The sequence below is a fragment of the Calypte anna genome, chromosome 7 (genome assembly GCF_003957555.1).
Source record: "Calypte anna isolate BGI_N300 chromosome 7, bCalAnn1_v1.p, whole genome shotgun sequence".
Classification (NCBI taxonomy): Eukaryota; Metazoa; Chordata; class Aves; order Apodiformes; family Trochilidae; genus Calypte; species Calypte anna.
In genome coordinates this window covers 15816294-15842119 of record NC_044253.1, presented here as the reverse complement: position 1 = coordinate 15842119, position 25826 = coordinate 15816294, and the positions used below count along the sequence as shown (strand labels likewise).

At 60.4% G+C, this 25826-nt stretch overlaps 1 protein-coding gene across 6 annotated transcripts in view; it reads left to right on the top strand.

Annotated features, from left to right (window-relative positions):
* Nucleotides 1-25826, top strand: part of TNS1 (tensin 1) — a 68483-nt gene continuing 42657 nt past the window's right edge. For 2 of the 6 annotated variants that reach the window (XM_030454208.1, XM_030454206.1), the window contains exons 1-5: nt 1-131; nt 6642-6756; nt 7669-7706; nt 22702-22740; nt 24907-24948. In XM_030454208.1, the coding sequence (XP_030310068.1) occupies nt 36-131; nt 6642-6756; nt 7669-7706; nt 22702-22740; nt 24907-24948 (330 nt within the window). In that variant the 5' untranslated portion in view covers nt 1-35. Of the gene's footprint in view, nt 132-6641; nt 6757-7668; nt 7707-14509; nt 15022-22701; nt 22741-24906; nt 24949-25826 lie in introns of those variants that run through there. The other 4 variants (XM_030454210.1, XM_030454209.1, XM_030454212.1 and 1 more) reach the window with 3 other exon arrangements.

Genomic DNA, 25826 nt, shown 5'->3' with positions numbered 1-25826 from the left:
CCCCCCCGGCTGGGTGAACCCCGGGCAGGGGCACCATGACCCGGCTGAGCTGGTGCTTTGCCACCTTGGTTCGCTGGTGGAAGTCCTTGGTGTCCTGCCTCCTGCCCCTCCGCACCGCCCGCCCCCAGGAGGTAAGCCTGCACTGCCGGGCACGGCATTAGGGTTAAGGTCTGCAGGGGGGGTCCGGAATTAAGGCGGGCTTCGGGGTGCAGGGAGAAAGGGGTACGGGCTGGCACTGGCTCTACCTGCTGCAGGCTGTTGGGGGTTAAACTGTACATATGCATGCAGAAGTGCCGGGCATGCCCTTTGTCCCTTCTGGTGTGTGTGTGTGTCCAGCATGGCATTGTGACCGCCCCCCTCCTCCCCCCCCCCACGCTCTCCCCCTGTAACCACCTTCCCCGAGCCCCTGCAGTGCCTGGCTGGAGGGGATCTGCTGGGATTGATCTGCTGGGATCTGGTGAACAGCGTTTCATGTGAAGGGTTCTGCTGGGATACCTGTATCCTTACAGAGTGAGTGAAGAGGCAAAGGGTGTCCCTGTGTTCTTACAGCACCCACAATGGGGGGACTCCTGTACCCATAAAGCATCCAGTATAAGAGATCCCTGTGCCCAGAAAGTGCCCAGTGTGGAGGATCCCTGTGCCTGTAAGCTCCTGGCACTTGCGAGCTCTGTTCCCATAAAGTGCTTTGTCTGTGTGGGATCCCTGTGCCCAAAAATGTGCCTGGCATGAGACCCCCCTGACTTCCAGTACCCGTGATGGGTTATCCCTGTACCCATCATCTCCTGGTGTGTGTGGGATCACTGTGCCAAATGATTGCCCTGCACAGGGGATCCTTGTGCCCACACAATGCCTGACATGAGGGACCTGTCCTGGCCGTGACCGGGAAACTGAGGCAAGGAGAGGGGAGGTTGGTAGAGGGCATGAGACTCCCTCTGTGCCACCCTCATTTGGTTCCTTAACCTTTGGAAAGCTGTCTTGTGCCCGGTGGGGTGACATGAGCCACTCTGGCTGCACCGAGGCAGCGAAGCAGGTGCCAAAGCCACTGTCAGGCAGCGCCTGGGGGAGTGCCACTGCAGGGTGGTGACAGGACAGTATGTGCCAGGGGCAGGGACCCAGAGGAGAGAGGTCCTTGACTGCTTGGGGACCCCAGCGTGTACATGGGACGCAGGACTGTGAGCTACAGGGGTGTGGGCAGATGCTCAGGGTGGGTGGCACTGTTTTGGGGTGGTGGTTGTGTGGTCGTCCCTGTGGATACATCCCGGTGCCCTTGTGTCCATGCTGTAGGTGTCAGAACGACTCAAGGGGTGTGTAACACACGTGTGCTCGTGCATGTGCATGTGTATGTGCATGTGCATGAGTGGGCATATAAGACTGGGATGAAATGCTGCTTCCATGAGTGTTGGTCCACAGCAGCTCTGTGAGGTGTGTGTCCCTGCATGGGTGTGTGACCTTAGCTCATGAGTGGGTGCTGGATATAGTAGGAGTGGGGCTTTACATTGGTATGAACTGTTAGAGGGGTGTCCTCAAGCCCTTCCCGTGCTCAGATGGACATCCATGCACAGAGGTGCCCACCTGCCATGCATGACAATGGTCAGGATATGTACGTGATGTCTGTGTGCGCCCCATGCATCCAAATGCAGTGCAGGCACAGGTCTCCTGGGAGGGGACATGGGGGAACTGGGGACGTGGTGACCACGGAAGGAAGGATGCACAGGACTCCTGCCAAAGCTCGGTCTTTGCATGCCTGCACTTGTGGTACCTGGGGAGGGTGTTTGTGTCCCTGGGCTAAGTGCCCCTGTCTGTAACCTCCCTGCTGAGAGAACGAGCCCTAAATGACGCCGTGGCCACCCGTCCCCCTTGCGTGACCCTTGTCCCTGCCCTTCTGAGGGGCCTGGGCTTGTCAAGGGAGTGAATGGGAGGGGGTGATTTATAGGGAGGGGTGGGGATAGCCCTCTCCTCTGGGGCTTTCATTTGTGAGCAGTAACGAGGCTGATTAATGGGGGCTGTAATGGCGGTGTGTGCATGGACAGGCACTCCCTGCTTGCTCAGTGATGTGAGCAAGATAATCCCCCTCACCCCGTTCCCTCCACCCCTGGGACCTGAGTGGCATGGGGGTGTAGGAGGTGCTGTCCCTATCTGTCGCCTGTCCCTGCTGGCACAGCTCCACACGGGCCAAGTAGGCACGCAGGAGCGATAGGGTAGCAGGTGGTGGGATAGGGTAGAGGACGGTGGGACAGCACAGCACTTTGGGAGAGTCAAAAGCCATCTCAGCGTTTGGGAAGGGCAGCCTTCCCTTTCTTTACCCCCCCTCCCCCTTGCCACCCTCCCCGGCCTCTCTGGGCTGCCAGCTGTATGCAGTGTACAGACGGGAAACTGAGGCACGGGAAGGAGGAGTGCACTACAGTGCCCATGGCCCCAACATGCCTGCGGCCCCTTGCCAGCCGTGGTTCATCCTGCCACAGTGTCCTAGCCTCTGGCGTGTCTCCCCACCCTGACTCACACCCTCATGGTCACGGCCCGCTGAGCACAAGTTTCCAGGATGGATCCAGTCAGCGCTGGCGGTGAGAGGGGGTGAGGGGACAGGACTGTGTTCCGCCCGGCCAAGGCCCCCAGGAGGGGATAGGGCACCCTGTGCCAAATCCATCCTCGTCAGAGCTGTGAGCTGCCAAGCTACTCTCCGTCCCATCTGGAGGTTGTCTCCCCTCGCTGAGGCCCCACAGCTTGGCGCACGGATGTCCGCCGATCCCTCCCTGTATCCCATCCCAGGACCACCCAGGGGACACAGCTGGGGATGGGAGGAGGGGACACCCCCGCCGCAGCACCCGCTGGAGGCCGAAGGAGGGATGGGGGTGAGGTGGGTGGCGGGTGCCCCCCGGCTCAGTTGAAGGAAATGGATACCAAATGTGTATGGGGGTCGAGGGGGAACGGGAAAAGCAGAGCCCCACTGTGGGTCCCCCAAGGTCACAGCCCCTCTGCTGGGGTTGAGGGGTACTGGTCACCGCTGGGTTCACCTCACCTCGGCCGGGGTGCCGGTGGGCGCTGTGAGGGTCGTGTGTGTGTGCGTGTGTGGGGGGAGGTGGCTTTGCCGTCCCCCTTCTCTCTCTGGCTGGAGGGGCGTTGTGGGCCCGGGGCGGGGCGGACGGGCGGAGCGAGGGGGCCTGGGGGGCTCAGCTGGCCGCGGGGCCGCGCCGCGGGCAGCATGACCGGGTTCTGCCTCTCCTGCCTGCTCTGGGTACGGCCCGCAACGGGGGGCACCGGGGGGGAGCGGGACAGCAGCGCGGTGGGGCCCGGCAGTGGAGTGTGGGAGAGGGGCTGGTCCCAGCAGCGGGCGGTGGATGGGGCTGGATTCTGGGGCGGGGGGGCCGGGAGGGATCGGGCCGGGCTGAGTAGGAGCGGAGACAACCGGCGGTGCTGGACCAGCACCGGGTCCGACTCTGGGGGAACTGGGACCGAGTGGAGCCCGACAGGGACGGCCGGACAGCGGGGCGGGTGTGGGGGCACTGGACCGGGAGCAGGGCTGGGAGGAGCCCCAGGGAGCTGGGGAGAGGAGCGGGAGAGCAGCAGAGGTGGGCAGTGGTCTCGGGGGTGCACGAAGGGGGGACCGGGATGGGATGCGGGACAGGAACGCTGGAGTGGTGTGTGTGTGTGTGTGTGTGCGTGCCTATGAAAGGGGTGTGGGGTTGGGGATGGGGAGAATGGGGGTCTGATCCTTCATAACACCCCCACAACACCCATCCAGTGGCACTGGCAAGGGGCCCCTACCATTGCCTGGGTTAAGGCTCTGCAGCCCCACTGGAGAGGAGAGAAACTGGGCAGACTGGGTACATGCAGTTTGTGCTGGGGTTTGGAGATTTATGCCCCCCAACCCACCATCCCCAAGGTGAGCTGTGCCCCAGGGTTCAGTGGGGTGAAAAGTGCTGGGTTGGAACCAGGCCAAAGGGCCAGACTCAGGTGTCTAGTGGCCCCTACCAACCCCCACTTTGCATCTTCAGAAAAAATGGTTGTCCCAGTTCCCCCCCGCTCTGCACCTCTCTGCAGTGCTGGGCAATGAACCCAGGCCTCCCAGCTCCTCCTGATTAATCTGGCATCTCTCCCCAGTGTCTTTTCCAGTCCAGGACACCTGGGTCCCCTTCCAGCCTCCTTGGGTCTGTGTGATGGGCGGGCAATGGCCAGAAATACTCATGACCCTCCTCCCAACCTGCCTGCATTGTGTGTGGGCTGGCTCCTGGAGGTGTATACCCACGGGTGGGTACCTGAATGGCAACACTAAGAGGTCCCCCAGCCCCACAGTGTATCCCCCTAGTAGTTCCTGGTCATGGGGGCAGGGAGGCTAACTGGTATCCTGCCAGTATGGAGCTAGGAGAGGGTTGTTTTGTGGGATGGGCTGATTCCCTGGCCTGCTGGGTGGCACTGGATGGATGGGCAGACTGCCTCCCGTAGCAGCTCCCGGAAGTGTGAGCATAAAGCTAAGCACTGGGTCTTCAGTCCCCCAGCACTGGGATGGAGCTGGCAATGGGACAAGCAGAGGGGACTCTGAGGGGTGGGAACGGGGAGAGCAGCTCTTTCCCTAGCGAGGATAATTACTGTTAATGAAGCAGGCCCATGCTGATGTGTGAGGCCAGGGTAGGGTCGGGGGTATGTGCAAGGGAGATGCATCAGCATCCCTGGGCATCTTGTCCGGGTCCCTGGGAGCAGGGGGTAAGGCCTCTTCCCGGGGCACCCCACAGCAAAGATACTGCTTTGCATATGCAAACAAGCTCATGGCATCGTCAGGCCTTGTTGTCACCCAGCAACTGCAGTATGGGAGCCCCAGGCCTGGGGGAGCTTTTCCCACGGCTACTGGATGGGTGACAACATACTTGTACACATGCATGTACTCTGATCCATGTGTGCCCTGGTCCCTTGCAGGGATGACACAAGCACCACGGACTTCTGAGGGACCAGCGAGTGGTCCTGTGGGAGCAGATACTCAGAGAAGAAGGGCTTGCACCTGCATGTACAGACCCGTGAGAGTGTGCCCACAATTGCACACGGGGACATGGAAATCTGCCCACATGTCTGCTGCTGCTGTGGCATGCATATGCATGCAGAGCACTAACATGTGTGCTGTGTGTAGCACACGCAGCACCCTCACATCCCCAGAGGTGTTTGCACACGCGCGCAGGCACGCAGTGCATGCATGTGGCCCTTTTGCCTACCCACGCGTGCACTGGGGAATCTGAGGCAGGGAGTTTTTGGAGTGGCTTATGTGGTACCCCAACACTTTGTTAACCTGCCCCCCCCAAGCTCTGGCTCAGTGCCCAGGCCAGAGGAGAGAAGGGCATTCAGGAGAGGGGGGGCTGCTGGGCCTCTGCTTAATCTCATTAGTTTTGGCATGAAAAGGCGGATTTACAGGGGCTCACGTCTTCATCTGGCAGAGGGTGGGTGGGCAGGGCTGGCATGCTGCCAGGGGGTGTTCCCCCCCCCAAACAGCTGAGGGGGAGGAGTTGGGGTGTATGCTGGCTGCCCACAGCTGTGCTAGGAGCCCCCCTTGCGCTGCTCTTAGCCCCTGTGTGTGAGTGCACACATGCTCTTGCACATTCACACCCTGCCACCTGCACATGCGTGGATCCATCCTGCATTTACACTTTTGGCATGAACCTCTCCGTTGCCATGAGCTGTGCCAGGCAGGGTGGGCATGGCCACACACACTAGGTGGCACAGCACACCCTATGGAGCCCTGTGGGACATCCCAGCACATGCTGCCTGGCGAGCACCCTGAAACACAACATGATGCTGAGATACCCCTCTGCACGGGTACCCTTCTGGAAGCACCTGCATGTACCCGTGTCTGTGCACATACATACATGTGTATTCACACACACACTGGCAAACATGGTGGAGTATGCACCTGTTTATATATGTGTGCTTGCATGTGTTCGTGCATACACAAATTTGCATAGGTGCACACGAGCACATGCATGCCGTCCTATGTGATTGTGCCTGCACACGCGTGTTCAGTGACACTTGTGCACAGGGACATGTGTGCTCTGGGAACATACGCGCGTGGGGGCGCACAAGTGCACGCCCCTGGGGACGCACGCACACATGCACGCACACACACACACGCACTCTCACTCCGCTGCTGCTCACACACAGTGTGCAGACGTGCAAGCAGCTCCTGCGTGTGCACGGTCTCTACACGGGCGCGTACACGCACATGCGAGAGCGCGCACCCCTCCCGCACCCACCACCAGGGGGCGCCGGAGACTACTTAAAGGGGCCGCGGGGATGGCGGGGGTGGGTGAGTGTGGGGGTGTTCACTGCTTCCCCCTCCCCTCCCCTCCCCTCCCCTCCCTCCCCTCCCCTCCCCTCCCATCTCTCCCCTCCTTCCTCCTATTCCCCCCCTCCCCCCTCTCCCCCCTTCCCCCCTTTCCCCCACCCCTCGCCCCCCGCCCCCCGCCGTCCCATTATCCCTGCCCACCCTTCACACCGTGCCCAGGGCTCCCCGGCCCCGTGTTTTGGGATGTGGGACACACACCTGGGTGGAAGGAGGATGGAGGATGACCCCCTGCCCAGAGGGAAATTGAGGCAGGAAAGGGTTGAGTGCCCAGATCTCTGTGTCACCTCATTCCCACTGATGAAACCTCGTGTCCCTTCAGCCCCAGGACCTGGAAGCCCCCCCGGGACACACCTTCAAGATGACGAGCTTCAAGAAGGTGAAGGCGTGTGGCATCTGCCGGCAGGCCATCACGCGCCAGGGCAGCACCTGCCGAGGTGAGCTGGGGATTCAGGCACATGTGTGCACACATGTGTAAGTCTGTGCCACATGTGTGTGTGCTCACAGCCTCTGCCACGCCTGTTGGGATGCAGGCATTGCCACGGCCCCTTGCACGTGTGCTGTGCTGGCGAGCCCTGTGCGAGGAATGCGGGCGGAAAGACTGCTGGCCATGGGAACAATGTGGCTTCCTGCACCACAGGAAGCAACCCCAAGGGGACACAGGGCTTGGGCGGGGACCCTCATGTCCCCTGGGGGTGGGACATGTGGTTTTGCAGGGTGTTCTGGCCCCTCGTGTCTCTTGGCAATGGGACAGCTTTACAGGGTGTCTTGAGCCTGCATGTGACCTGGAGATGGGATGTGGCTTTGCTGGGATGCCGGGGTGGCATGATGATGCTCTGTGGTGGTGCCCTTTCTAAGTGTGTGACCTTAGCAGTAGCAAAGATACTCTTGCACTGACTCTGCAGATGTACTGTCCTCCGCAGGGGTGTGGGCATGAGTGTGCAACAGCAGCGTGCAGGCAGGTGGGGGCACAGACACTGGCAGCACCCCCACACTGCTGTTGTACACGCTGGTGCAGGTGTGAGGCCTCGTGAGACATGTTGGTGGATGGCCTCACTTCACACTGTTCATCACTGGGGTTTGCATGTGTGCCTGGTGGCACTAGGTGGGAAACGGCTTGTGTGTGTGGATGTGGATGAGTGCTGCATGCATGTGTGTGTAAAAAGCATGGGCACCCAGGTGTATGTGGAGGTGTCCCTGCAGCCTGTGCCTGGTGCCCAAGGTGCTCTGTGATCTGCCGTGTGGGTTGTCACTCCCTGTCCTGCCCTGTATGTAGGGTGCCCACCGCCTACCTGATGGCAGTGCCCCCTTTCCTGCCCCACTAACCATCTCTCCCCTCTCTCCTGCAGGCTGCAAGCTCTCCTGCCACACCAAGTGCCAAGCCAAGGTAAGGCTGGTATCCGGAGGCATGGCTGTCCCTGCCCAGAGGGGCACCGGGACTTGGAGGGGGGATACCATTGTCCATGCCGGCTGACCCCACCGGAAGGGCACCCGGATGGGCTGGTGGCTGTGGGCTGCTCATGGTAGCACTGGTGTCACTGGTTTGTTTCGGGGTGCAGCCCTGCTCAAGGTGAGGCTGTCAAGGGATCTCTGGCCTGGTGCCTGAAGCAGGGTGCCCTGCTTGTGGGTGCCATGCGCTGCTGGCAGCAGGCTGGCAGGCTTAGCACTTCTGCCTGTACCCTGTGCCGCTGGGGGCGGATCTGGCTGGGAGGAAAGAGCTGAGCCGAGGATGCCCGCTGGTGATGTCCGTCTCACCAGTTGCCATGCTGGTGGAGGGGGATCCTGCAGCAACTGAGGATCTCCGGGGAGCTAGAGGTGGGCACAGTGCCCGCTGCTTCGCTGCTGGGGCATGGGAGGTTGCATGTTCCTGAATCCCTGGGGAAGCTCATGTGCCAGGTGGCTCAGGGGCTGGCATCTCGGGCGGGAAGAGGCTGGCGCACCCCAGGCAGGACGCGTAGGCTGGGACGTGCCTGTGCCTGTGCCCGACTGGGCAGGGAAGGAGAGGAAGGGCCCAGGGGGCAATGCCAGGGGCTGGGCACGCGTCGGGCTGTGCATGGTGCTGCAGTGTGGGTGGTGGCGCGGGGCAGGTGCTGGGAGCAGCCCTGGAACCGAGCCCCAGCTGAGGTGTCAGAGGAGTGGGGGCTGTGGGTGCACCGTGGGGACATGCCTGGCACTCTGGGTGCTCAGCGGACGGGGCAGAGGTGGCCAGGAGGCTTGGTGGGGCTGTGCCACCCTGGGGACCTTGTGCCAGCCTAGGACCCTGTGCCACCCCAGTGACCATCTGCATCCTCAGGGACCCCGTGCCACCCTGAGGAACCCTATGCTCTCTTTGGGACTCTCTGCCATCCTAGGACCCTGCCAGCCTTGGGACCATATGCCTAAGACACCTGGGGTCTGAGGCCAGAGGAGGTGGCTTTGGCTTGATACTGGGGTGTCATGAGAGACAAAGGGGGCATGGAGAGACGGGATGCCCGCAGTATGGTAGACAGTGGTGGGGAGTATCTGCCAGTAGTTTCCAAGCAGGAAGGAGTGTCGGGAAGCATGTGTGTGTGTGTGTGTGTCCGTGTGTCCATGCGTGTGCTCCCAGTGGGAATTCTCTGATGTCTGACATGGGATTGTGCACCAATAGAGAGGGATCACACCAGGGTCTCAGCATCTGGGTATCCTGTGCACAGGAACAGCCTCGTGGCTTGCTCCCGTGGCTGGCTGCATTTCATTAGCCCCGTCACCCTTCCCACGCTCGCTGGAAGCTGCAGCCCCCTCAGTGGGGCCAGCTAGCCAAGGGCTGTGCTGCTGGGGGGATGCGTGCATGGGGCCATGGCCAGGGGCCTTCTGCAGAACTCCTTTGGGCCAGCGCCGAGGGAGGGGCTCCTCCGGGCCAGGCAAGCGGCCAGCTGACTCACACGCCGGCTTGTTATTGCAGGGTCTCTGGGGAGAGAGCATGTGGGGAGGGGGCTTGGCACAGAGAAAAAATGGCCTCTTGTCTACCTGAAGCCCCTCACATTTAACCCCTGCCCCCCCAGTAAACTTTGGAGTGGGAAGTTGGTCTCACCCACAAATTCCTGGCAGCTGTACCCCCGGAACTCTTCCTTCTCCTGCTCTGAAGATACTGCTGAGTTCCTGGTGTCCCCCTCTCTGTTGATTTCTGGCCTTGGATGGTGTCCCACCATGCTATTGGCAACATCTTCCCCTCGGTCCCCATCTATACTCCCTTGGGACCTGCTCTGGCACCTTGCTCTACTCTCCCGGCTGCCCCTCAGCACAGTTGGCTCCCAGACAGCCACCTCCTGGCCCAGAGGGGGAACCCCCAGTTAAAAACCACAAATGGAGTGGATATAGCGAGAGGAGGGGGAGAAGAGAGAGATAGGGGTGTGGGTAGAGGCGCTGGTGGGATGTGACTGGTTGTTCTGGAGGTGATGAGTGTGGGATGCCAGGGATTATTGTGGGTGTGATGAGGATATGGAGGAGGCAGGGAGGTTTTGGGGTGCTGGTGAGTGCTGTGTCCTCGAGGAGTCAGTGAGAGGTCAGAACTGTGCCAGGGCAGGCAGGATCTGTGCCTTGGCAGTGACCTGCACCCCTCTAGTTCCCCCATGACTAAGGGACAGTTCATGGGACAGCAGTGGGACCTGTGGCCTGTGGTGGCAGTGATGCTGGCGGGGTGCCCAGTGCCTGTGGGTGGCTCTGGCAGGGGCCAGGGCAGCCACACACACATCAGCTGGGAAGCACAGTGCTGTTCCCATGCCCATGTAAGGCCCTTCTTGAGCCCAGCCCCTCCACCCAGGGATTTTTCCTTGCTTAGCAAACCTCCCTCCCAGGGGGACAGACGGATAGATGGACACTGTTGTGTATCTGACCCCCCCAGCCTGTCCCCTTCCTCTCTTCCCACACTGATACTTCATGACTGAAGAAGGAGGGGGTGTAGCTTCCTTTGAAAAGTAGGGAAACTGAGTCTTGAAACCCTGCCCAAGGCAGTGGGAGGTGCGGGACACAGCATGGTGTGCAGTGCTTTTCATGGCAGTGGTCAGGCATGGGTGAGCCCTTGTCTTGGCACAGACAAGACCTGGTGGTGACACTGCCCTCCAGCTGGGATGGAAGGATGGGCCCAAGGGAGCTCTGGACAGAGGGGTCATGCAGATGTCTCCCAAGTCATGGAGCAAGGGAGGTGCTGGGTCTGTCCGTGTACCCTGTCAGTGTATGTGGGATGCAATCCCTCCAACCAGAACTGGATTTTGCCATGGTGCTGCTTGGAGAGACTTAGAAAAGATGGAGAATGATGCTTCTCCATGTGGCAGAAGCTCTCCCAGTGATGGCAGGTTTGGCTGAGGTTGGGGAGAGCTGTGGTGTTTGGCTGCTGAATTGTCTGGCGATTGCTGGCGGGCAGTTCTGGGAAGCATTGGCTTTGCTAGCCCCCAGGCCTGGCAGGGCTCCAGCCTCTCCTGCTCGTACCATGCCACACTAGGACCCACAGGTCTTGAGGGAGTAGGTGTCCTGGGCTGGGCCGAGCGGAGAAACTGAGGCATGGCACATGGCATGGGGCTGAGGCATCTGGGGGTTGCCTTGTCTCCTGGCATCTCCCCCCAGGGAGCTGACAGCCGGTGCTGGAGCCTGCTGGGCTGTGTGTGTGAGTGCATGTGTGTGCCCGAACATGACTGTACTTGCATGATTGTGTGTGCACACATGTGCATGATGACATATGCACACATGTGTGCATGAACCTGTGGGGCAATGCACGTGCATGCAAAAAACATCCATCTGTGTGCATGAATGTGCTTGTACACACGCGGGTGCTCACAGGCATGTGCTGCCAGCTTGGTGCCATCCATTCCCGCTGGCCTCACTCCAGGTCTGGCTTGTTTTTCAAGTGCCCCCCTGTGATGAGATGCCGGGGGGGAATGCTTTGTCCATCATTAAACCAGGGGCTGGAGCAGGGCCAGGGCTGGTCAGTGAGGCACGTCCTGGCCAGAGCAATCGCTCCCTGTGCCCATGGCACTGATGGGCCCATGGCAAGGGGGGGGATGCAGTGGGACTCGTGCTGGGGTGCACAGTGCTGGCAAAGGGGACATACGTCAGGTGCTGGGGAACCCCTTGCCTTCAAAGCAAGTCAGGGCAAGGAGGGGAAACTGAGCAGGGTGTGGTTTGGACCTTTTCTGAGCAGGCTGGCTTAACTCATGGTGATGAGTACCCCATAGCTGTGCCATGGCTGGGGGCTGCAAGCTGTGCTGCGGTGCCTGTGGCTGTGACAGGCATGGTGGCTGCAAGGAAGGTACATCTGTGTCCCAGCAGCAGTGGGCTTATGCTAGGGGACATGTGGCTGTCTCTGTCCCCGCTCATTTCCCCAGCCACTCTACCCTGCTGCCTCCTCCCTGCACAGCAGAGGGGGTGACGTGCCTGTCACATGGGGAGCTGCCTGTCCTGTCCCTCACCTCGATAACGCATCAGGAGCCACCTCCTCAGTGTTTCGGGACAGCTAATTAGCAACACCCCTGGTCTCCACAACAGCGCAGACAGTGGAGGGGGGAGGAATGCCACAGGAATGTGTCCTTGGCCCTGGCGCAGGCCCAGACAGGGTGCAGGACTGGGGGGCTGCCGGGGGTCAACCCTGCCCCGGTGCCGTGCCAGGTCATGTTTGCGCAGTGGGTCCTGGAGGGAGTTCTGGGCTTTATTTCCTCCCTCTTTCCTTTTTCTCCTTCTTTACGTCACCACCCAAATATTCAGTCTCTCTCAGCTCTGGGGAGGGGGGGGTGGGGGTGTTGGCTTGGCTGCTCTGAGGAGCTGGGGCCCTTCTCTGCACCCTCCGGGTGCTGCTGGGCTGTGGAGAGCAAGCAGGGAAGCAAGGATGCTGAGATTGCCCACATTTGCTGCACTGGTGAGCCCTGGGTGGGGCTGGCCTCAGAGGTGTTAGCTGAGGCAGTGGGGATCACCAGTCTCCCTCCTTGGGGGTTTCCAGGGCTGCATCCAGCCCCCCAGTGCCCTGCAGGAGTGGCAGTCAGGATCCCAGGACAGGGGCTCCTGTGGCAGGTCTCTGCCATGTTTCCCGTTTTTTTAATCCCTCCTCAGACCACTTTGCATCCCCCATGACCACTCCTCCTGGGACCCACTCTGGGAAGGGTGCTGAGTCCCCAGGGACCCCCAGAACCATCTGAAAGGTGGCACCAAACCCAAAACAGCTGAAAGGTTGGACTCAAGAAGGGTCTCTACAGATCCTGCAATGGGACTTCCATCTCCCTGCATGCTTTCACCTCTGGAGGTGATCCCTTTTGGTGCCTGTTCCCTGGGTTCCCCTTTTTCCCCGTGGATACGAGGTGGTGATGCTCAAGGGTGCTTATTTTAGGTCTCAGAGGTGGTGGTTCAGATGGGGGCTGGTTTCCTTGGAGGTGCTGGGGGAACTCTGTGGGATGCAGGGACCACCTGAGACACTTGGCTGACTGCTGAAGCCACTCCCAGCAGTGCTTGGACCCTCACGGCTCTGTGAAGTGGCTGGAGTTCAGGAATATTGTCTCTGGTGTTGTCCTGCAAAGGGGACACGTCATTTCCCTAGAGGACAGCTCCCGTCACCTACCCAGGGACGGGGACGTGCGTTCAGTGCCCTTTGCTCATCCACTTGCTTCCATCCCACTTAGCTGCTGACAGTTTCCCATCTGGCCCCTGCTCTTCCGCTGTTGGTGTTTCCCAAGGCCCAGGAGCTGTCCTGGGGATGCCTCTGGAGGAGCCATGGCTGGGGGGAGCTATGTGAGGATCTGTGCCAAGTCAAGCTGGGGTCCATGTCCCGCTCCTCTGGTGCAGGGCATTCATTGCCCCTCTATCCCAGCTGCAGTATTCCCCCCTTTTGGGATGCTTGGTTTTTGGGGCCTGTGATGTTAGTGGGTCTTGTTTGTGGATGCCAGTACATCCTGGTGGCAGGGTTTTCCCCAGAGCAGTGGTTACTGGGGTCTGGCCCTGTGCCCTTGGGTGCTGGGGAGGGCAGCAGGGCTGATGCTTGTTAGGGAGAGGTGAGAGGAGGTGTCTCCCAAGAATTCTGGGGTCCAGTGCTTTGTCCTTGGCAGCTGGAAGAATCTTCTGGTGCCTATTGGTGCTCCCATACCACAGCACCATCTGGCTTCCAGGGAAACTGAGGCATGGAGCAGAACTCCGGTGGAACTGCTGGAGTGGGGTTGCACTCACAAGGGAGATGCATCTTGTGGGAGTCTTGGAAGAGGGCAGAGGCAGAGCCCATCACCACCAACCACTCCCTGGTGACCTCTGGGAGGGGGTTGTCCCCGGGGTCTTGTCCCATGCCGGCAGAGCCAGCCCTAGCCTTTTGGCTGAGCCTGCAGTGTGAGGACGGAAATGCAAACAGGAACGGGGAGGCGTTGGGCGAGAAAATGTCAACAGCACTGGGCCGGGTGCCTGGCTCACTGCCTCCCCAGCCGGCTTGCTGCTCTGTGGGACACAGTGCTTGGTGGGCTCTCTGCTGCTAGGGGCTTCCCCCCTTCACTCCTGGGTCTCCCAGCACAGAGCACTCACTTGTGCAAGGCTGGGGCTGGGTCACCTCAGGGGTGGCTGGGGAGAACAGGGCTCCATCCATCCATTGCCACAGAGCCCCTGAGGAGGAAGGGAGATAGGAGGAAGGCAAAGGGGATGTTGGACACACCCCAGGTTCGGGACAGGCGAGTGGGGATTGGCATGGCTCTACGTGCCAAGGGACACAACCAGGGCTTTTCCAGCAGATTGGCTTTTATTTTTAATTGGAGGAGTGCGATGGTAATCTTCACATCCCCCCAAAACCAGGAGTGCAGGATACCCAAAGGACATTATTTGGTCCCCTAGTCCTGTGAGCAGAAATAGGGAACCCAGTCATGCCAGGGGGTGCCAGGCAGAAAGGGCCCCAAGCAGGGCCTCACACCCCTGTCCCTGCCACCCCCCCCCCCCGCCAAGGACACAGGGACGCCGGTGGCGTCACGCAAGGTGATAAGGCCCCGACCCCGCTGCGCCCCTCCACCCTCTGTGGCCCATCGGCACGGGGTCCGAGGGGCTTTGCAGGGGGAGGTGGGGAGATGTATTTTTTTGGGGTAGGGGGTGTCCTGCCCACTTGCCAGCACCCGTCGCCCAGGGCCAGCTGCCCGAGCTGGGCTCCCCGTTGCCTTTAAGGGCGTTTTGGGGGGAGGCGAGGGGAGCGGAGCGGGGCTGGACTTGGAGCGCGCCGTGCAGCTGCGGAGAGAGGGAAAAGTAGAAGAAAGAAGGAGAAGGAACGAGAGGAGGGAGGGGAGTGGTGGAAAAAGCCGCTCGGGCCCCCCTTCCTCCCCAGAGCCGGGGCTGGCACCCCGAGCTCCCCAGCCCCCGGCTGCTCCGCGGAGTGGAGGGAAGCAGGGGATCGGTGGGACCCCCCTGCGCCCCTCCATCGCCAGGGTCCCGCTTGCGGGGAGCGAAACCCTTCGGTCTCTCCCCCTCCTTCCCTCCCCTCCCTCCTCCCTCCCTCCTTCCTTCCTTCCTTCTCCAGGCTTGGCCCGGGGAGGGAGGGGGGCTCTGCCTGCAGTCTGCCTTCACGCCTGCCCGCCCGGGCGACGCCGGGCTCCCGCCTGTTCCCCCACCCCCCCCACCCCCGGCTACTCCGGCCGCCCCCGGCCGCCCCGCGCGCCCCCCGGGCCAGGTGAGGCTGCGCTGCCGTCCCTTTCGGATGTAGGCAGGCGAGATCCCGGATGGATTTCGGTAGCGTCATGAACCAGGTACGGGTGGGCGGCGGGGGCACGGGGGTCTCCAGCCCCCTCCCCCCCCGGCCCGGGGAGAGGGGATTGTGCGCTGCGGGAGGTGGCATCTCTTCAGGGGGAGGGGGCTAGTCGTGACATCCGACCAGTGATAGGGTGGTGCGTGGCTGGGGGGTTGCCGCCCCCCCGTGTTGGGGGGTCCCCAGTTCGTCCCCAGGAGTGGTCTCGGGGATCAGGGGAAGCTGGAAGGAGCAATGCAGTGTTCGCAGGGAGGAGAATTTGGGGAGGGGGTGAGGGCCGGCTGGGAGCTATGAGCTGCTCGGAGGGGCCGTGTCCCCCGTACCCACCTCGGCAAGACGACCTGCAGTCTGCCCCGGCTGGGGATACAGAGGAGCTGAGGTTTGCGTCCCCTTCGAAGTGCGTAGGGACCCGTCCCTGGAGACCAAGGACTGCGCGGGAAAGCGGGGTCCTCCACCGGCACCCCGCTCTCGCCCCACGGCCGCGAGGGGGACGATGCCGGGCGGGTGCCTGTCACCCCGGGGTGGGGGACACGGGAGGGACAGCCCCAGTCCAGGAGTCCATGGCAGCCTAGGGGTTAACCCCCCTCTCCGGTGTCGCCGCAGAACCGTCAATGGTTAAACACCGGGTTAATGAGTGGCGAGGAGCCCGGCTGCCCCGGCGGGTGCCAGGCCCCCCCCTACGCTCCCCCCTCTCCCGCCGAGCAGGGACCCCCGGCCCTCCGGCGCCGTCAGGCCCGCAGAGGGTTAAACCCGGCAGGGCAGGTCCCGGCGCAGATGTTTTTGGGCTGTGCTCCTGGGAGAGGAAACGGCCGAGCGAGGCATCAGCCTCTTGGTTTTAAGGGGAAAACAAGAAAAGAAAAGAACTGCTGCGTTCCTGGGGCGCCTGATCTCGCTTGGCATCGTGGTCAGCCCCCGGTGTGGGTGGTGGGGGGCAGCTGACAGGGACAGGGGGTGGCAGTGGCTGAACCCCGGGGTCTTCATGGAATGTGCTGGGGGGTGACATCTGCTGCGAAAAGAGTTTGGGAGTTTGCATCGAAGCAGGCACTCCTTGTCCCTACAGCATGGTGGCACTGGGAGGGCAGTGTGTCCTGCCTGGAGTCTAAAGCCATCCCAGGGGGTGACACCTCTGAGGAAAGTGAGTGGGGTGAAAATTAGCCCCCAGCCCACTCCATCTCTAATGAAACCTCTGTTGGCCGTCCTGCTGGTCCGTTTCAGGAAGGGCAGGGCTTGTGACAACTTGTGGGGCTGCTGCTCCCCCAAAGCAGGGCACTGTACATTGGGGCTGTGACTCTCTTTATTGCCTTCTTTAGGGGTTCCAAGCCAATGGGTCCATTTGCACCCTGACTTGTTTTCAGGGTCTGGTGGAGCAGAGCTGTGCCCTGCCCTGGGATGCTCTTCTGCTTGCTGTGTCAGCATCCCGTGCCTGGCCTCGTGCAGCCCCTCCCTGGGGAACCCTGTCATGGTGCTGGCTGCCCCTAATTACCCAGATGGAGGACATCAGTTTTGGGGGTGCTTCTCAGCAGTTCACTGCAGGATATTTAGCTCTAACTCATGGGGTGGAGACACAGCGCTGATCCCCATCTCCATCTGCTCTTGACTTTCCCCCAAGAGGTGAACCCCTGGGCTTAGTGCTTGGGGGCACAGACTCCCTGGGACAGATGTGGCCCGTTTGGGCACCTTGACCCCTTGAGGTAGTGCACAGCGTCATGGGCACTTCTAGGTGCCACTGATGCCATGGGGCAGCTCAAAGCCTGCATTGGAGTTTCTATGATGGGTCTTGCCTGGTGCTCCACCAGCATGGCTGACCCACGGGGTAGATGAGATCCATGGGGCAGGGACCCACACAGTGCCTATGATAGGGCACAGACAGCCTGTTAATGCGCCCACATGCTGGCCAGTCCTAAGTGAGTGCTCTGAGCAATCCCATGTCAGAATCCATTTGTTGTCCAGTTCCATGTGCGTATCTGTTCGCTCACCAGTCTTATGCTGGAATCCCTGCTCTGGCCAATCCTGCTTGAGAATCACTGCTCTTGACCAATCCTGTATGAGAATCTCTACTCTAACCAATCCCATGTCAGAATCCATGTATCAACCAATCCCCTGTGAGAATTTTTGCACTAATACCACGTAAGAATCCATACACTGACCAATCCTATGTGAGAATCCAGTGGTTGACCAATGCCATGTAAGAACCTGAGCATGAACCAATCCTGCTGTAGCCCCCAGCAGTAAGCTGTATCCCAGCCAGTCCCACTGATGGCTGCTCCCAGCCAGTGTCTGCTGTGGGAGCTGCTCCCATGCCAATCCCTGTAGCTGGTTTGGGGCTGGGGAGGTTGATGAGAAGCCAGGGGGACCACCATGTCCTCCACTGGAACAGGCTGGGTGTAGGGTGATAGATGCCCTCATGCCCTTGGGGCAGGCTGAGGGGCAGTGATCCCCACATTCTCCTTTGGAGCTAGCGGGAGGGGAGGTGGGGCCGTGACCCCCATGTCCTCCTTTGGGGCAGGCTGGTAAGGGGTGTGACCCCATGCCCTTCACTGGGGCAGACTATGGGCACTGTGGTGAAGGGTGTCCCTGCAGTGGGGTGGCAGCACCTATGGGTAGATGCTGGCAGCTGAGCATGGCTCGAGCTGTGGGTCTGGTGCCAGACAGGCTCTGGCCCACAGGGCCAGATCCAGACCTGCTGCCTGCAGATGTTGCCTTTTTAGGCACTGGAGCACAGCACATCCCTGCTTGTGGCCAGCCCTGTGCTGAGCCAGTGTCTGCTGGAGGGGCAGGGCCAACCCCTGTCCTGGGCATGCAGAGGCACCTCTATTCCCCTCCTGACCCCAAAAAACCCGTTTTCTCCACCAGCAGGCCTGGGGATGCTACCTTCTCCCCCTTCCCGTAGTTGGCACTTGTCAGTCCTGGGGCTGATTGCTCAAACCACCCCAGAGCTGCGACCTGCCCTTATTTGGGTTCAAACCAGGGCTATTTTGGTGCTGCTGCCTCCATCACAACCCCTTAGAGCTTCCTCGTGCATTGCCTCCCTTGTCCCATGTCCCCATGCTGGGAACAACCAGGGGCTACTGGGAGCTGTCAGCCTTCCAGCCATGTTGTGGGTCTCCGGGTGCGACTGGTGGCTCCTGGGGCCACTGTGTGGTGGAACAGCTGGTGTCCCATGGTATCTCAGCCTCGATCTGCAGGGCTGGGTACACCTAGTGACCTCTCTCCTGGCCCTGCTGTCTCCTTCCTGGTGGGGATGGTCTATGGGGCAACTCCCTGGGGATGTACCAGGGGATAGAGAGGCAACTGGGTTCATCCCGGCCTGGGGGGTGTCCTGGTATGGTGGTGGCTCTTTCCTGTGCTGAATCCTCCACAGGTACCAGCAGCAGGAGTGATGCAGAAGCAAGGCTGCAGCAAGGACTCAGCCCTGGCACGGGGCACATAGGGGACAGCATGGTGACAGTCCCTGGCCCAGCTGGAGGGTGGGCCGGGGATGCTCAGAGAGAAGCCTGGGAGCGGCAAGACCTCTGTGCCCCTGCATCAGCCCAGCCTGACTCACCCCAGTCCGCCAGCCAAGCCGCTCCCTGGCCCTTCGGCATAGCTGCTGGTTACCAGTGTCTGAGAGGAGGAACCCCAAAAAGAGCAGAGCCCCTGAATGCTGGCTGGGGCAGAGAGGGGCTGCATGGTGCCAGGGTGCTGCCCGATCCCCTGGCCCCCTGTGCCAGGGGGGTGAAACTCTGCATGGCTGGGCAGGGTGGAGCTGGGGCGAGGAGGGAGCGGGTGCAAATGGAAACATGCCGTCCTCCTGCCGGGGACTTGTTGCATAAACATGAGATTTTGCCAGAGCTGTGAGAAATGCAAGGGCAGGAGCAGGCAGCACGTGGTGTGGGCAGGGGGGACCTGACCCCTGTGCAGGGCAGAGGTGTGGAGGGGCAATCTCTGAGTCTGGACCCTATAGTCTTGTGTGGCTGGTAGGACAGAAGGATGCTGCTGGCAGACCCATCAGGAAGGGGGGAACAGGGTTGCTGTAGAGCGGAAATCCTTCCCTGACATCCCCAATTTGGAGTTCCCAAACTGTCCTCTTAAAGTGCCTGATGTGAGGTGCCAGAGGCAGGGCTCCTGCTCTGCCTCACACCACAGCTAAGAGGGGGTTTGGCAGATCTTGGTGGCTGCAGCAGGGTTGGAGGGATTGGTGAGGAGGAAAAGGGCTCTGCAGCCCTTTACTGTCCCTGGGACCTCCCTCTTGCCTGGGGAAGGGTCTTGGGTAGAGCAGAGGGCTGTGGGGTGCGTGGGTAGGTGATGTGCAGCCCCGCTGAGATGTGAATGGCACAAAGCTTAGATGACCTTGCTAGGGAGGAACAGGTCCCCTGGGGGTGATGTGGGACCACATGAGGTTCCCCACAAGGTGGCGTGGGCTGAACTTGTGTCAGAGCCACCCCAGTCTTACCCTGTGGGATGCTGATCCAGCCACCGAGTCATCATCTTCCTTGGCAGCTGCATTTCCAGCCTGCTGAGTGATTTGGGCAGGGGACCCCCTTCCTGAGGGCTGGAAGGAGTAGGATGCATTACTCCTCTCTTTCAGGATCCACATCCCTTCTGAGTAGGGGGCCCACAAGGTTTGTGCCTGCCTGATGCTGACTTGCTGTGTGTGGGGTCCAGGATGCTGGGGGATCCTTTTTGACAGCGCATCTCCGGCTCCAACCACACCAGCTGGGCTTGCTTGTTGGGTCTGTGTGCCTGGCTGAGGGAAGTGGCTCTGGTGTGCCAGGATCCATGCAAGGACCAGAGAGGCTGGTGCTGTGGCTGCTCCTGGCATCGCAAGGGTCAGCACTGGCCCGGATATCAGCTAGCTAGGGAATGTTTATCGGAGCTCCTGGGGAAGAGAAAAACAAAAACCAACACCCAGAGGAAGGGATATGCGTCAGAGATGGGCCTGAATCTCCTACCGACAGCCGGGTGGGCCATGTCACTGGCTGCGGGCCAGCACTTGCCCTCTTCAGCAGCCAGTCTGAGGGGAACCCCTGTGCTTCTCAGTCCACTCTGTGCCCAGTGCTGCACTGACCTAGCCTGCTGCTGAATCACAAGGCCCCTCCATGGAGGTTTGTGTCCTCTCAGCCCTGCTGGCACACTGTGGGCTGGCGCTACAACTTGCAGGGATGCTATAGAAGGAGTAGGACCCGGTGATGCCCCTGGGCACCTCTGTGGCTGCAAGGGTTATTTTGCTGTGGGAGGAGGAGGGAGAGGAAGGGTTTGGGAGGAAGGGAGATGTGAATGGTGGCTGCAGCATGGAGAAGGCTCTAGGGTGTCCCATTACTGGGTATGTGGTGAATGTCTGCGTCCCTCCAACCTCACTCAGTGCTTGTGAAGTGTATGCTGAGGTCCCAGCAGGGATCTGGTGTGCAGGGGCTGGTGCCTGAGTTGCAGCTGTTGGGATTTTATGGAGGAAGGCTCCCATGGGCTCCTTTGCCCTGGGGCAGTGTGGCCAGGGGCTGCCATGGTTTTGCTGACCAGGTGTTTACTTCTGGGCTTGGACATTTTGATGGTATTGAGTTTCTCTAGGTATGGTGACAGCTGACTATGAGTGAGCCATCCCATCACTGCTCTCCAGGGGATGACTGCAGGGTGTGCCCAACACTTTATGAGACATCAGAATGTCCCCACCACTCGTGACCATGGGGCCTTTTTCGCTGAGAAACCAATTTTGCTGATTGGCAAAATCCGGGTCTCGAGGCAGCAGCTCGGGGGATGTGGCTGCTGGGAGGGATGGGGCTGCGACCTGGGGGGCCGGGCGGGCGGGGGGCGGTGGGGGCTGGCGGGGTGGGCGGCAGCCCCGCTGCGCCTCGTTCCTCACATTCCTGGGCAGGGCTGCTGGGCGGCGGGGTCGCGGCGGCGGGGGCCAGGCAGCAGGAATGCAAACACCGTTTGGGGGGAAGAAGAAAGGCCGCTGTGTCTGCTGCAGCAAGACGAAACCCTGACCAGGGGTGTGCAGGTCCCGTCGCCTTTCCTACACCTCCCTGTACCGGGGAATGCAGGGGTCCCTGGGGACTGAGGTGGTCCTGGGGATTGCCGTGGTCCTGTGAGGGGTGGTGCTCTCACCGGTCCCGTGGGGCAGCAGGGATGCTTCTGCACCCCTGGGCCAGGAGCTCCACTTCCTTAGGAAGTGGTCTGTTGCCTAGGGCAGGGTCTTCCCTCTTCTCCTTGAACCTGGGTCATGTTTGAGCCAAACTTGAGAGGGGCAGGAGCTAAGAACAGCATGACATTCCTGCAGCCCTCATAAAACTGCCTTTCTGGGATGAGAGAGTGCCTGGGTTGGTATCTTCTGTGGATGGGAGGAGCTGTGTAGGATGAGCACAAGCCCATATTAGACATCAGAGAATCCGCTAGGGTAGGGAATTAAAACCACGGGCACCCCATTTTTCTCCCTTTCCCAGATGAAGCAGCATTTGTAGCCTGCTAAGCACTGATAACAGGAGGGGAAGGCACAGACCATACCTGTCTGTGGGACCAGCATGTCCCGTGGTGTGGGAGCTGTACCTCTTCCTCCATCACCAGCCTGTGGAACTGGAGCTGGCTGGGGGTCGGGGACCCTTGGTTGAGTATCGCCGTGGGGGAAGCACAGCGGTGTGCGGGGCATGGTGCGGGGTACGGCACGGCCCTCGCCGGCCCCGTCCGCGGCAGCTCGCTGCCGGAGAACATTCCAGGGAGGCTGGCGTGGGGCCAGGGCCGCGGGGCAGGGAAAGGGGCCTTTTATGGAAGCGTTTCTGCATTAGAATAAAATCATAATAATAATGTGCAGGGGAAGGGAGCGGGAGGATGAACCTCTGAAGAAAACAGAGAGGCGGGATGGGAACAAACAAGCTGGCGGCTGGGGAGGGGAAAGGCGCTGGGCATCACTCTGTGGGGGTGGTGATGGGGTACTTTGACTGGGGTGTTTGGGGCAAATCCTGCTTTTATGGCCAAGGGCAGGGTGTCCTTGTCCTGATTTGGTGGGGGACCATCCCCTGAGTGATGTTTGGCACGTGTGCTCGATGCAGGGACAGGGAAGGGGGTGGCTGGATGGGGGTCACTGCTCCCAGGGATATGCAGGGGATTCAGAGAACACAAGGTGTAACGAATCACACCCTCCAGCTACCGGCGGCATCTCCGAGCACACGCAGGGCTACAGTGGCTGTTCCCACTGCCCCCGGCACTGACAAACAAGGCACTGCCGCTCCCACCCTGGCTTGCCGCTGCTTCCCGGCGGACTGTGGTGCACGCAAAACCCAAGGTTAATTGTCAGTAATTGCCGCTGGTAATTAAGGTAACAATAGCCGGGCTGTTCAGCTGGCTGCAGGAGCGCTCACGAGGCTGGGATGGGGTTTGTTCCAGGAGCTACTTTTGGCATCAGGCAGTCGCCTCTTGCGCTGCCATGTCCAGCATGCCCACGTGGAGCTGGGGCTGCCCGGTTCGCCTGTCTGAGGACAAATGGCACCACCACCATGGCCCCGAGCCTGCTCCTGTCACCTGGGAATCCAACCATGGCTTTGGAACGCTGCCTATATGCCTGCACGGGGTGACTGGGCTGTTGGTGTCCCCATCTGCCCCTTGGGCAGGTGCTGAGTTTGCTGGCCTGGGGGGATGCTCTGCAGCCTGGTCCCTTCCCACACCTCATGCTCAGGGTTGGTCTAATCCGGGCCCTTTTTCTGCTTCCTTGCAGGCTGTGACCCCCTGCTCCCCTGCTGCCAACTATGAGCTGGTAAGTGAACCCCGCCGGCACAAGCTGTGGGTGGCAGGAAGGGCTCTAGGGAAGCTGGCTGGTATGAAACCCCCTCTTCTGCATTGGGTGTGGGGCTTTCTCTGCCTGGAGGCTTCAGGGCACCCCTAAAGCCATAGTGGTCCTATGCTGGGAGTAATGTCCCTCCGCTCCTCCATTTTAGTGCTGTGTCCTGCAGTGGTGATGGCTGCAGGTCATCCCATGTCTGAGCAGCACGGGTTGGGGAAGCCCAGCCATCATGAGACTCCTGGAGCCAGCAATTTTTGGGGAAGAGGGGTGTGTCAGTTTCTTGGGGGACGACAGGCAGATGGGACGTGACTGGCCTTGGCTCTGGGGTCCCCTGGCGCCGAAGGTGTCCCCTCCCTGGCTGGAGCTGGGGCGGTTTCTTGCATGCCTGGAGATGGCTCTACCAGATGTGCCTTTGGCTCAGGGCGCCCAAGGCCGTACGTTGTGTCCCTTGTTATTGTCACCCATTTCTTTTGTCCCTCCTGGGGACCTTTAATGAGCAGCTGGGGCAGGGGCTACACAAAGCCCTTCCCACCCACCCTTTTATCTCTTGACACAAGGAAAACAGCTGTGCATCCCATCTCTGGACACTCAGTTGGTGTGGGGATGCTGGGCACCCGTGCTCCCTTGCCATCCTGCTCCAGGCTATGGCAGGGCTCTGAGCATGGCAGGGCACCAGTGAGGAGAGCACTGTGAGCAGGAGCATGCCTGGGGCAGAGCTTTGGGAAGCATGGCATGGCAGTGCCCACCAGGCAGCATCTTGCTGGCAGAACAGCCCCCCTGTCCATTCGCCAGCCTGGCTGTGCCCGTGGCAGTGGGCAGAATGGGCATGTGGTGGTGGAGAGGCTGGCATTGCCAGGGGCTGGGGCGGCCGCCCTTCCTTCTTGCTCCGGACATGTGCCAAGGCTTGCTGGGGCAGGCGCCAGTGAGAGGAGGCCCTGGCGGGGTTTCAGCTCTGGGCTTGGCAGCCTGGCAGTGCTGGGGTGGCCGTGCCTCATGAGGGGCCTTGGGCTGGGCACCCTATAGTTGAGCAGAGGTCTTGCCTGAAAAGTGGGTTTAGGGGATAGTCCTCTGCAAGCACACATGGGAGCCCCAGCAAGGGGATAGGGTGGGAGCAGAGCGTGCTGCCCACCTTGGGGCCCCGGAATGGTTATCTGCCCCAGGTTTAATCTCTGCCTGCACCCCCCACCCCTGCCAGCCTCCTTGGGCACTTATCACTAGCAAAAACGTTGGCTTTGAGCTGGGACCGTTATTGCGGCTTGGGGAGGAAATTGAAAGGAGTTTGCCCCATCCCGTGGAAGTGGCAGCCCTGACCCTGCTGCCAGGACCAGAGCAGTCTGGTCTCAGGGGTTCTGTTGGTCCCAAGACCTCCATGAGCCACCCAGCTGGGTTCCTTTGCCGTGCCACCCACAGGCACCCCAACCAGCTGTCCCCAGATAGAGCAGTCTGCCTCCTGCTCCCTTTATTTGGAATCCAGACATTCTCCTCTGCCCCAGGAAGATAATTCCTGCCCCCCAGCCCCATGTCAAAGCTCTGCATGGACTCCAGTGGCACGTCACCCAATTTGCCCCTTTTTTTGAGTATGTTGGCCCCCTGCTCTGCTCCTGCTGGGGTCCTTCACCAGCTCTGTGGGGCTGGGTTTATCTTGGGGTGCTGTGCCTGTCTGTGGCCTGGGGCCAGGCTGGGTGTGGGACCATGCCGAGCTCACCCCATTATGGCGAGACTTCCTGGCTATGGGATCTGTCCATGCATGATCTGGATGGGATCCCAGAGGTGTGGGGGGCACTGGGTACCCACCATGGAGAGTGCCCAGGGTTTGGCTGAGCTCTTTCCATCCCTGACAGTGGCCCAGTGCAGCGGGTGGCTGCCAGGAGGCAGAATGTCAGCATCCTTGGTACTGGAGCATTGCCCCAGCTCTGTATTTGTGTTTCGAGGGATTCTCAGCCTTTAGGAAGAGCAGACACGTTCTTGGGCAGGGAAGGAAACAGGACCGTGGCGTGTTTCCTAGGAAGAGCTAGAAATAGCCTGGGGGAACTTTTGACCCCAGCCCCTGCTCTGTGTGCTTGTCTCTCTTTCAATCTCTCTCTCCTTCTCTCTTGCTTGACTTTTGCTCACCCTCCCCTTCTTCCTGCCTGACTGCAGCTGTCCCCGGGGGAGAGCATCACGAAGCAGGTAGATGCCTTGGTAAGTACTACCAGCCATGGCAGCTGGTCTCTGTCTTGAGACTTTTCAGAGGGTTGCTTGTGCCTCTTCCATTGCCACAAACACACCCCACAACCAAAATCCATCAGCCTGGGATGTTCGCATGGTCTCTCAATATCCCTGGTAGTCTCCAGCTCCCCCTCCCTGCCAGCCAAGGTGATGACTGCCATGCCAAAAGCCAAGTCAGATGCCAAGGGTTGGTGGCAGAGGTGGTGGTGGAACCCAGCATGGGGGGGGGGGGAAGGATTTTTGCCATAAATCTAGCTTTCCTGTTCCAGAGCTGGGGATATGTTATTTAATCTGTGGACATGAAATTGCTAAGATAGTGTAGACAAATGCACTGCCAAAGTCAACGCGGACGGCTTCCCCCTGCCCGCAGCCAGCTTGCTGGCCTCCCTGTACACCAGGGCTGGGACCCAAGGGATGGAGGCAGACATAAAAGCCTTCCTCACCTGAGAGCTGTCTTTGACCTGTCTGTTTGGTTGTCCAGGACATGTTTCCAACCCCTCTCCAAACTGTCTAAAAAGCATCTGGAGCTAGAAAAATCCATCAGGACAGTCAGGAGCCCACTTTGCCAGCTTTGCTCTCTTGTTTGGGAAGTTTCCTGATATTTCTGCAGCCTTTCTCATGCCTCTGATCACCCTTTCCAAGCAGAGGGGACCTGCAGGTTTTGGATGCTGCCCAGAGCTTTGGGACATGCTGAGCCAGCCTGGGACTGTGAGGTGGATGCTCAGTGGGGCTGGCAGGGGACTCTTCAAATTAATGTGGGTGGGACCAACCTGTCCTGTGCTGGGCTGGACTGGGACATACTGGCTTGGCCAGGGTCTCTGCTCCAGAGGAGACCTTTGCAGGGTCTCTCA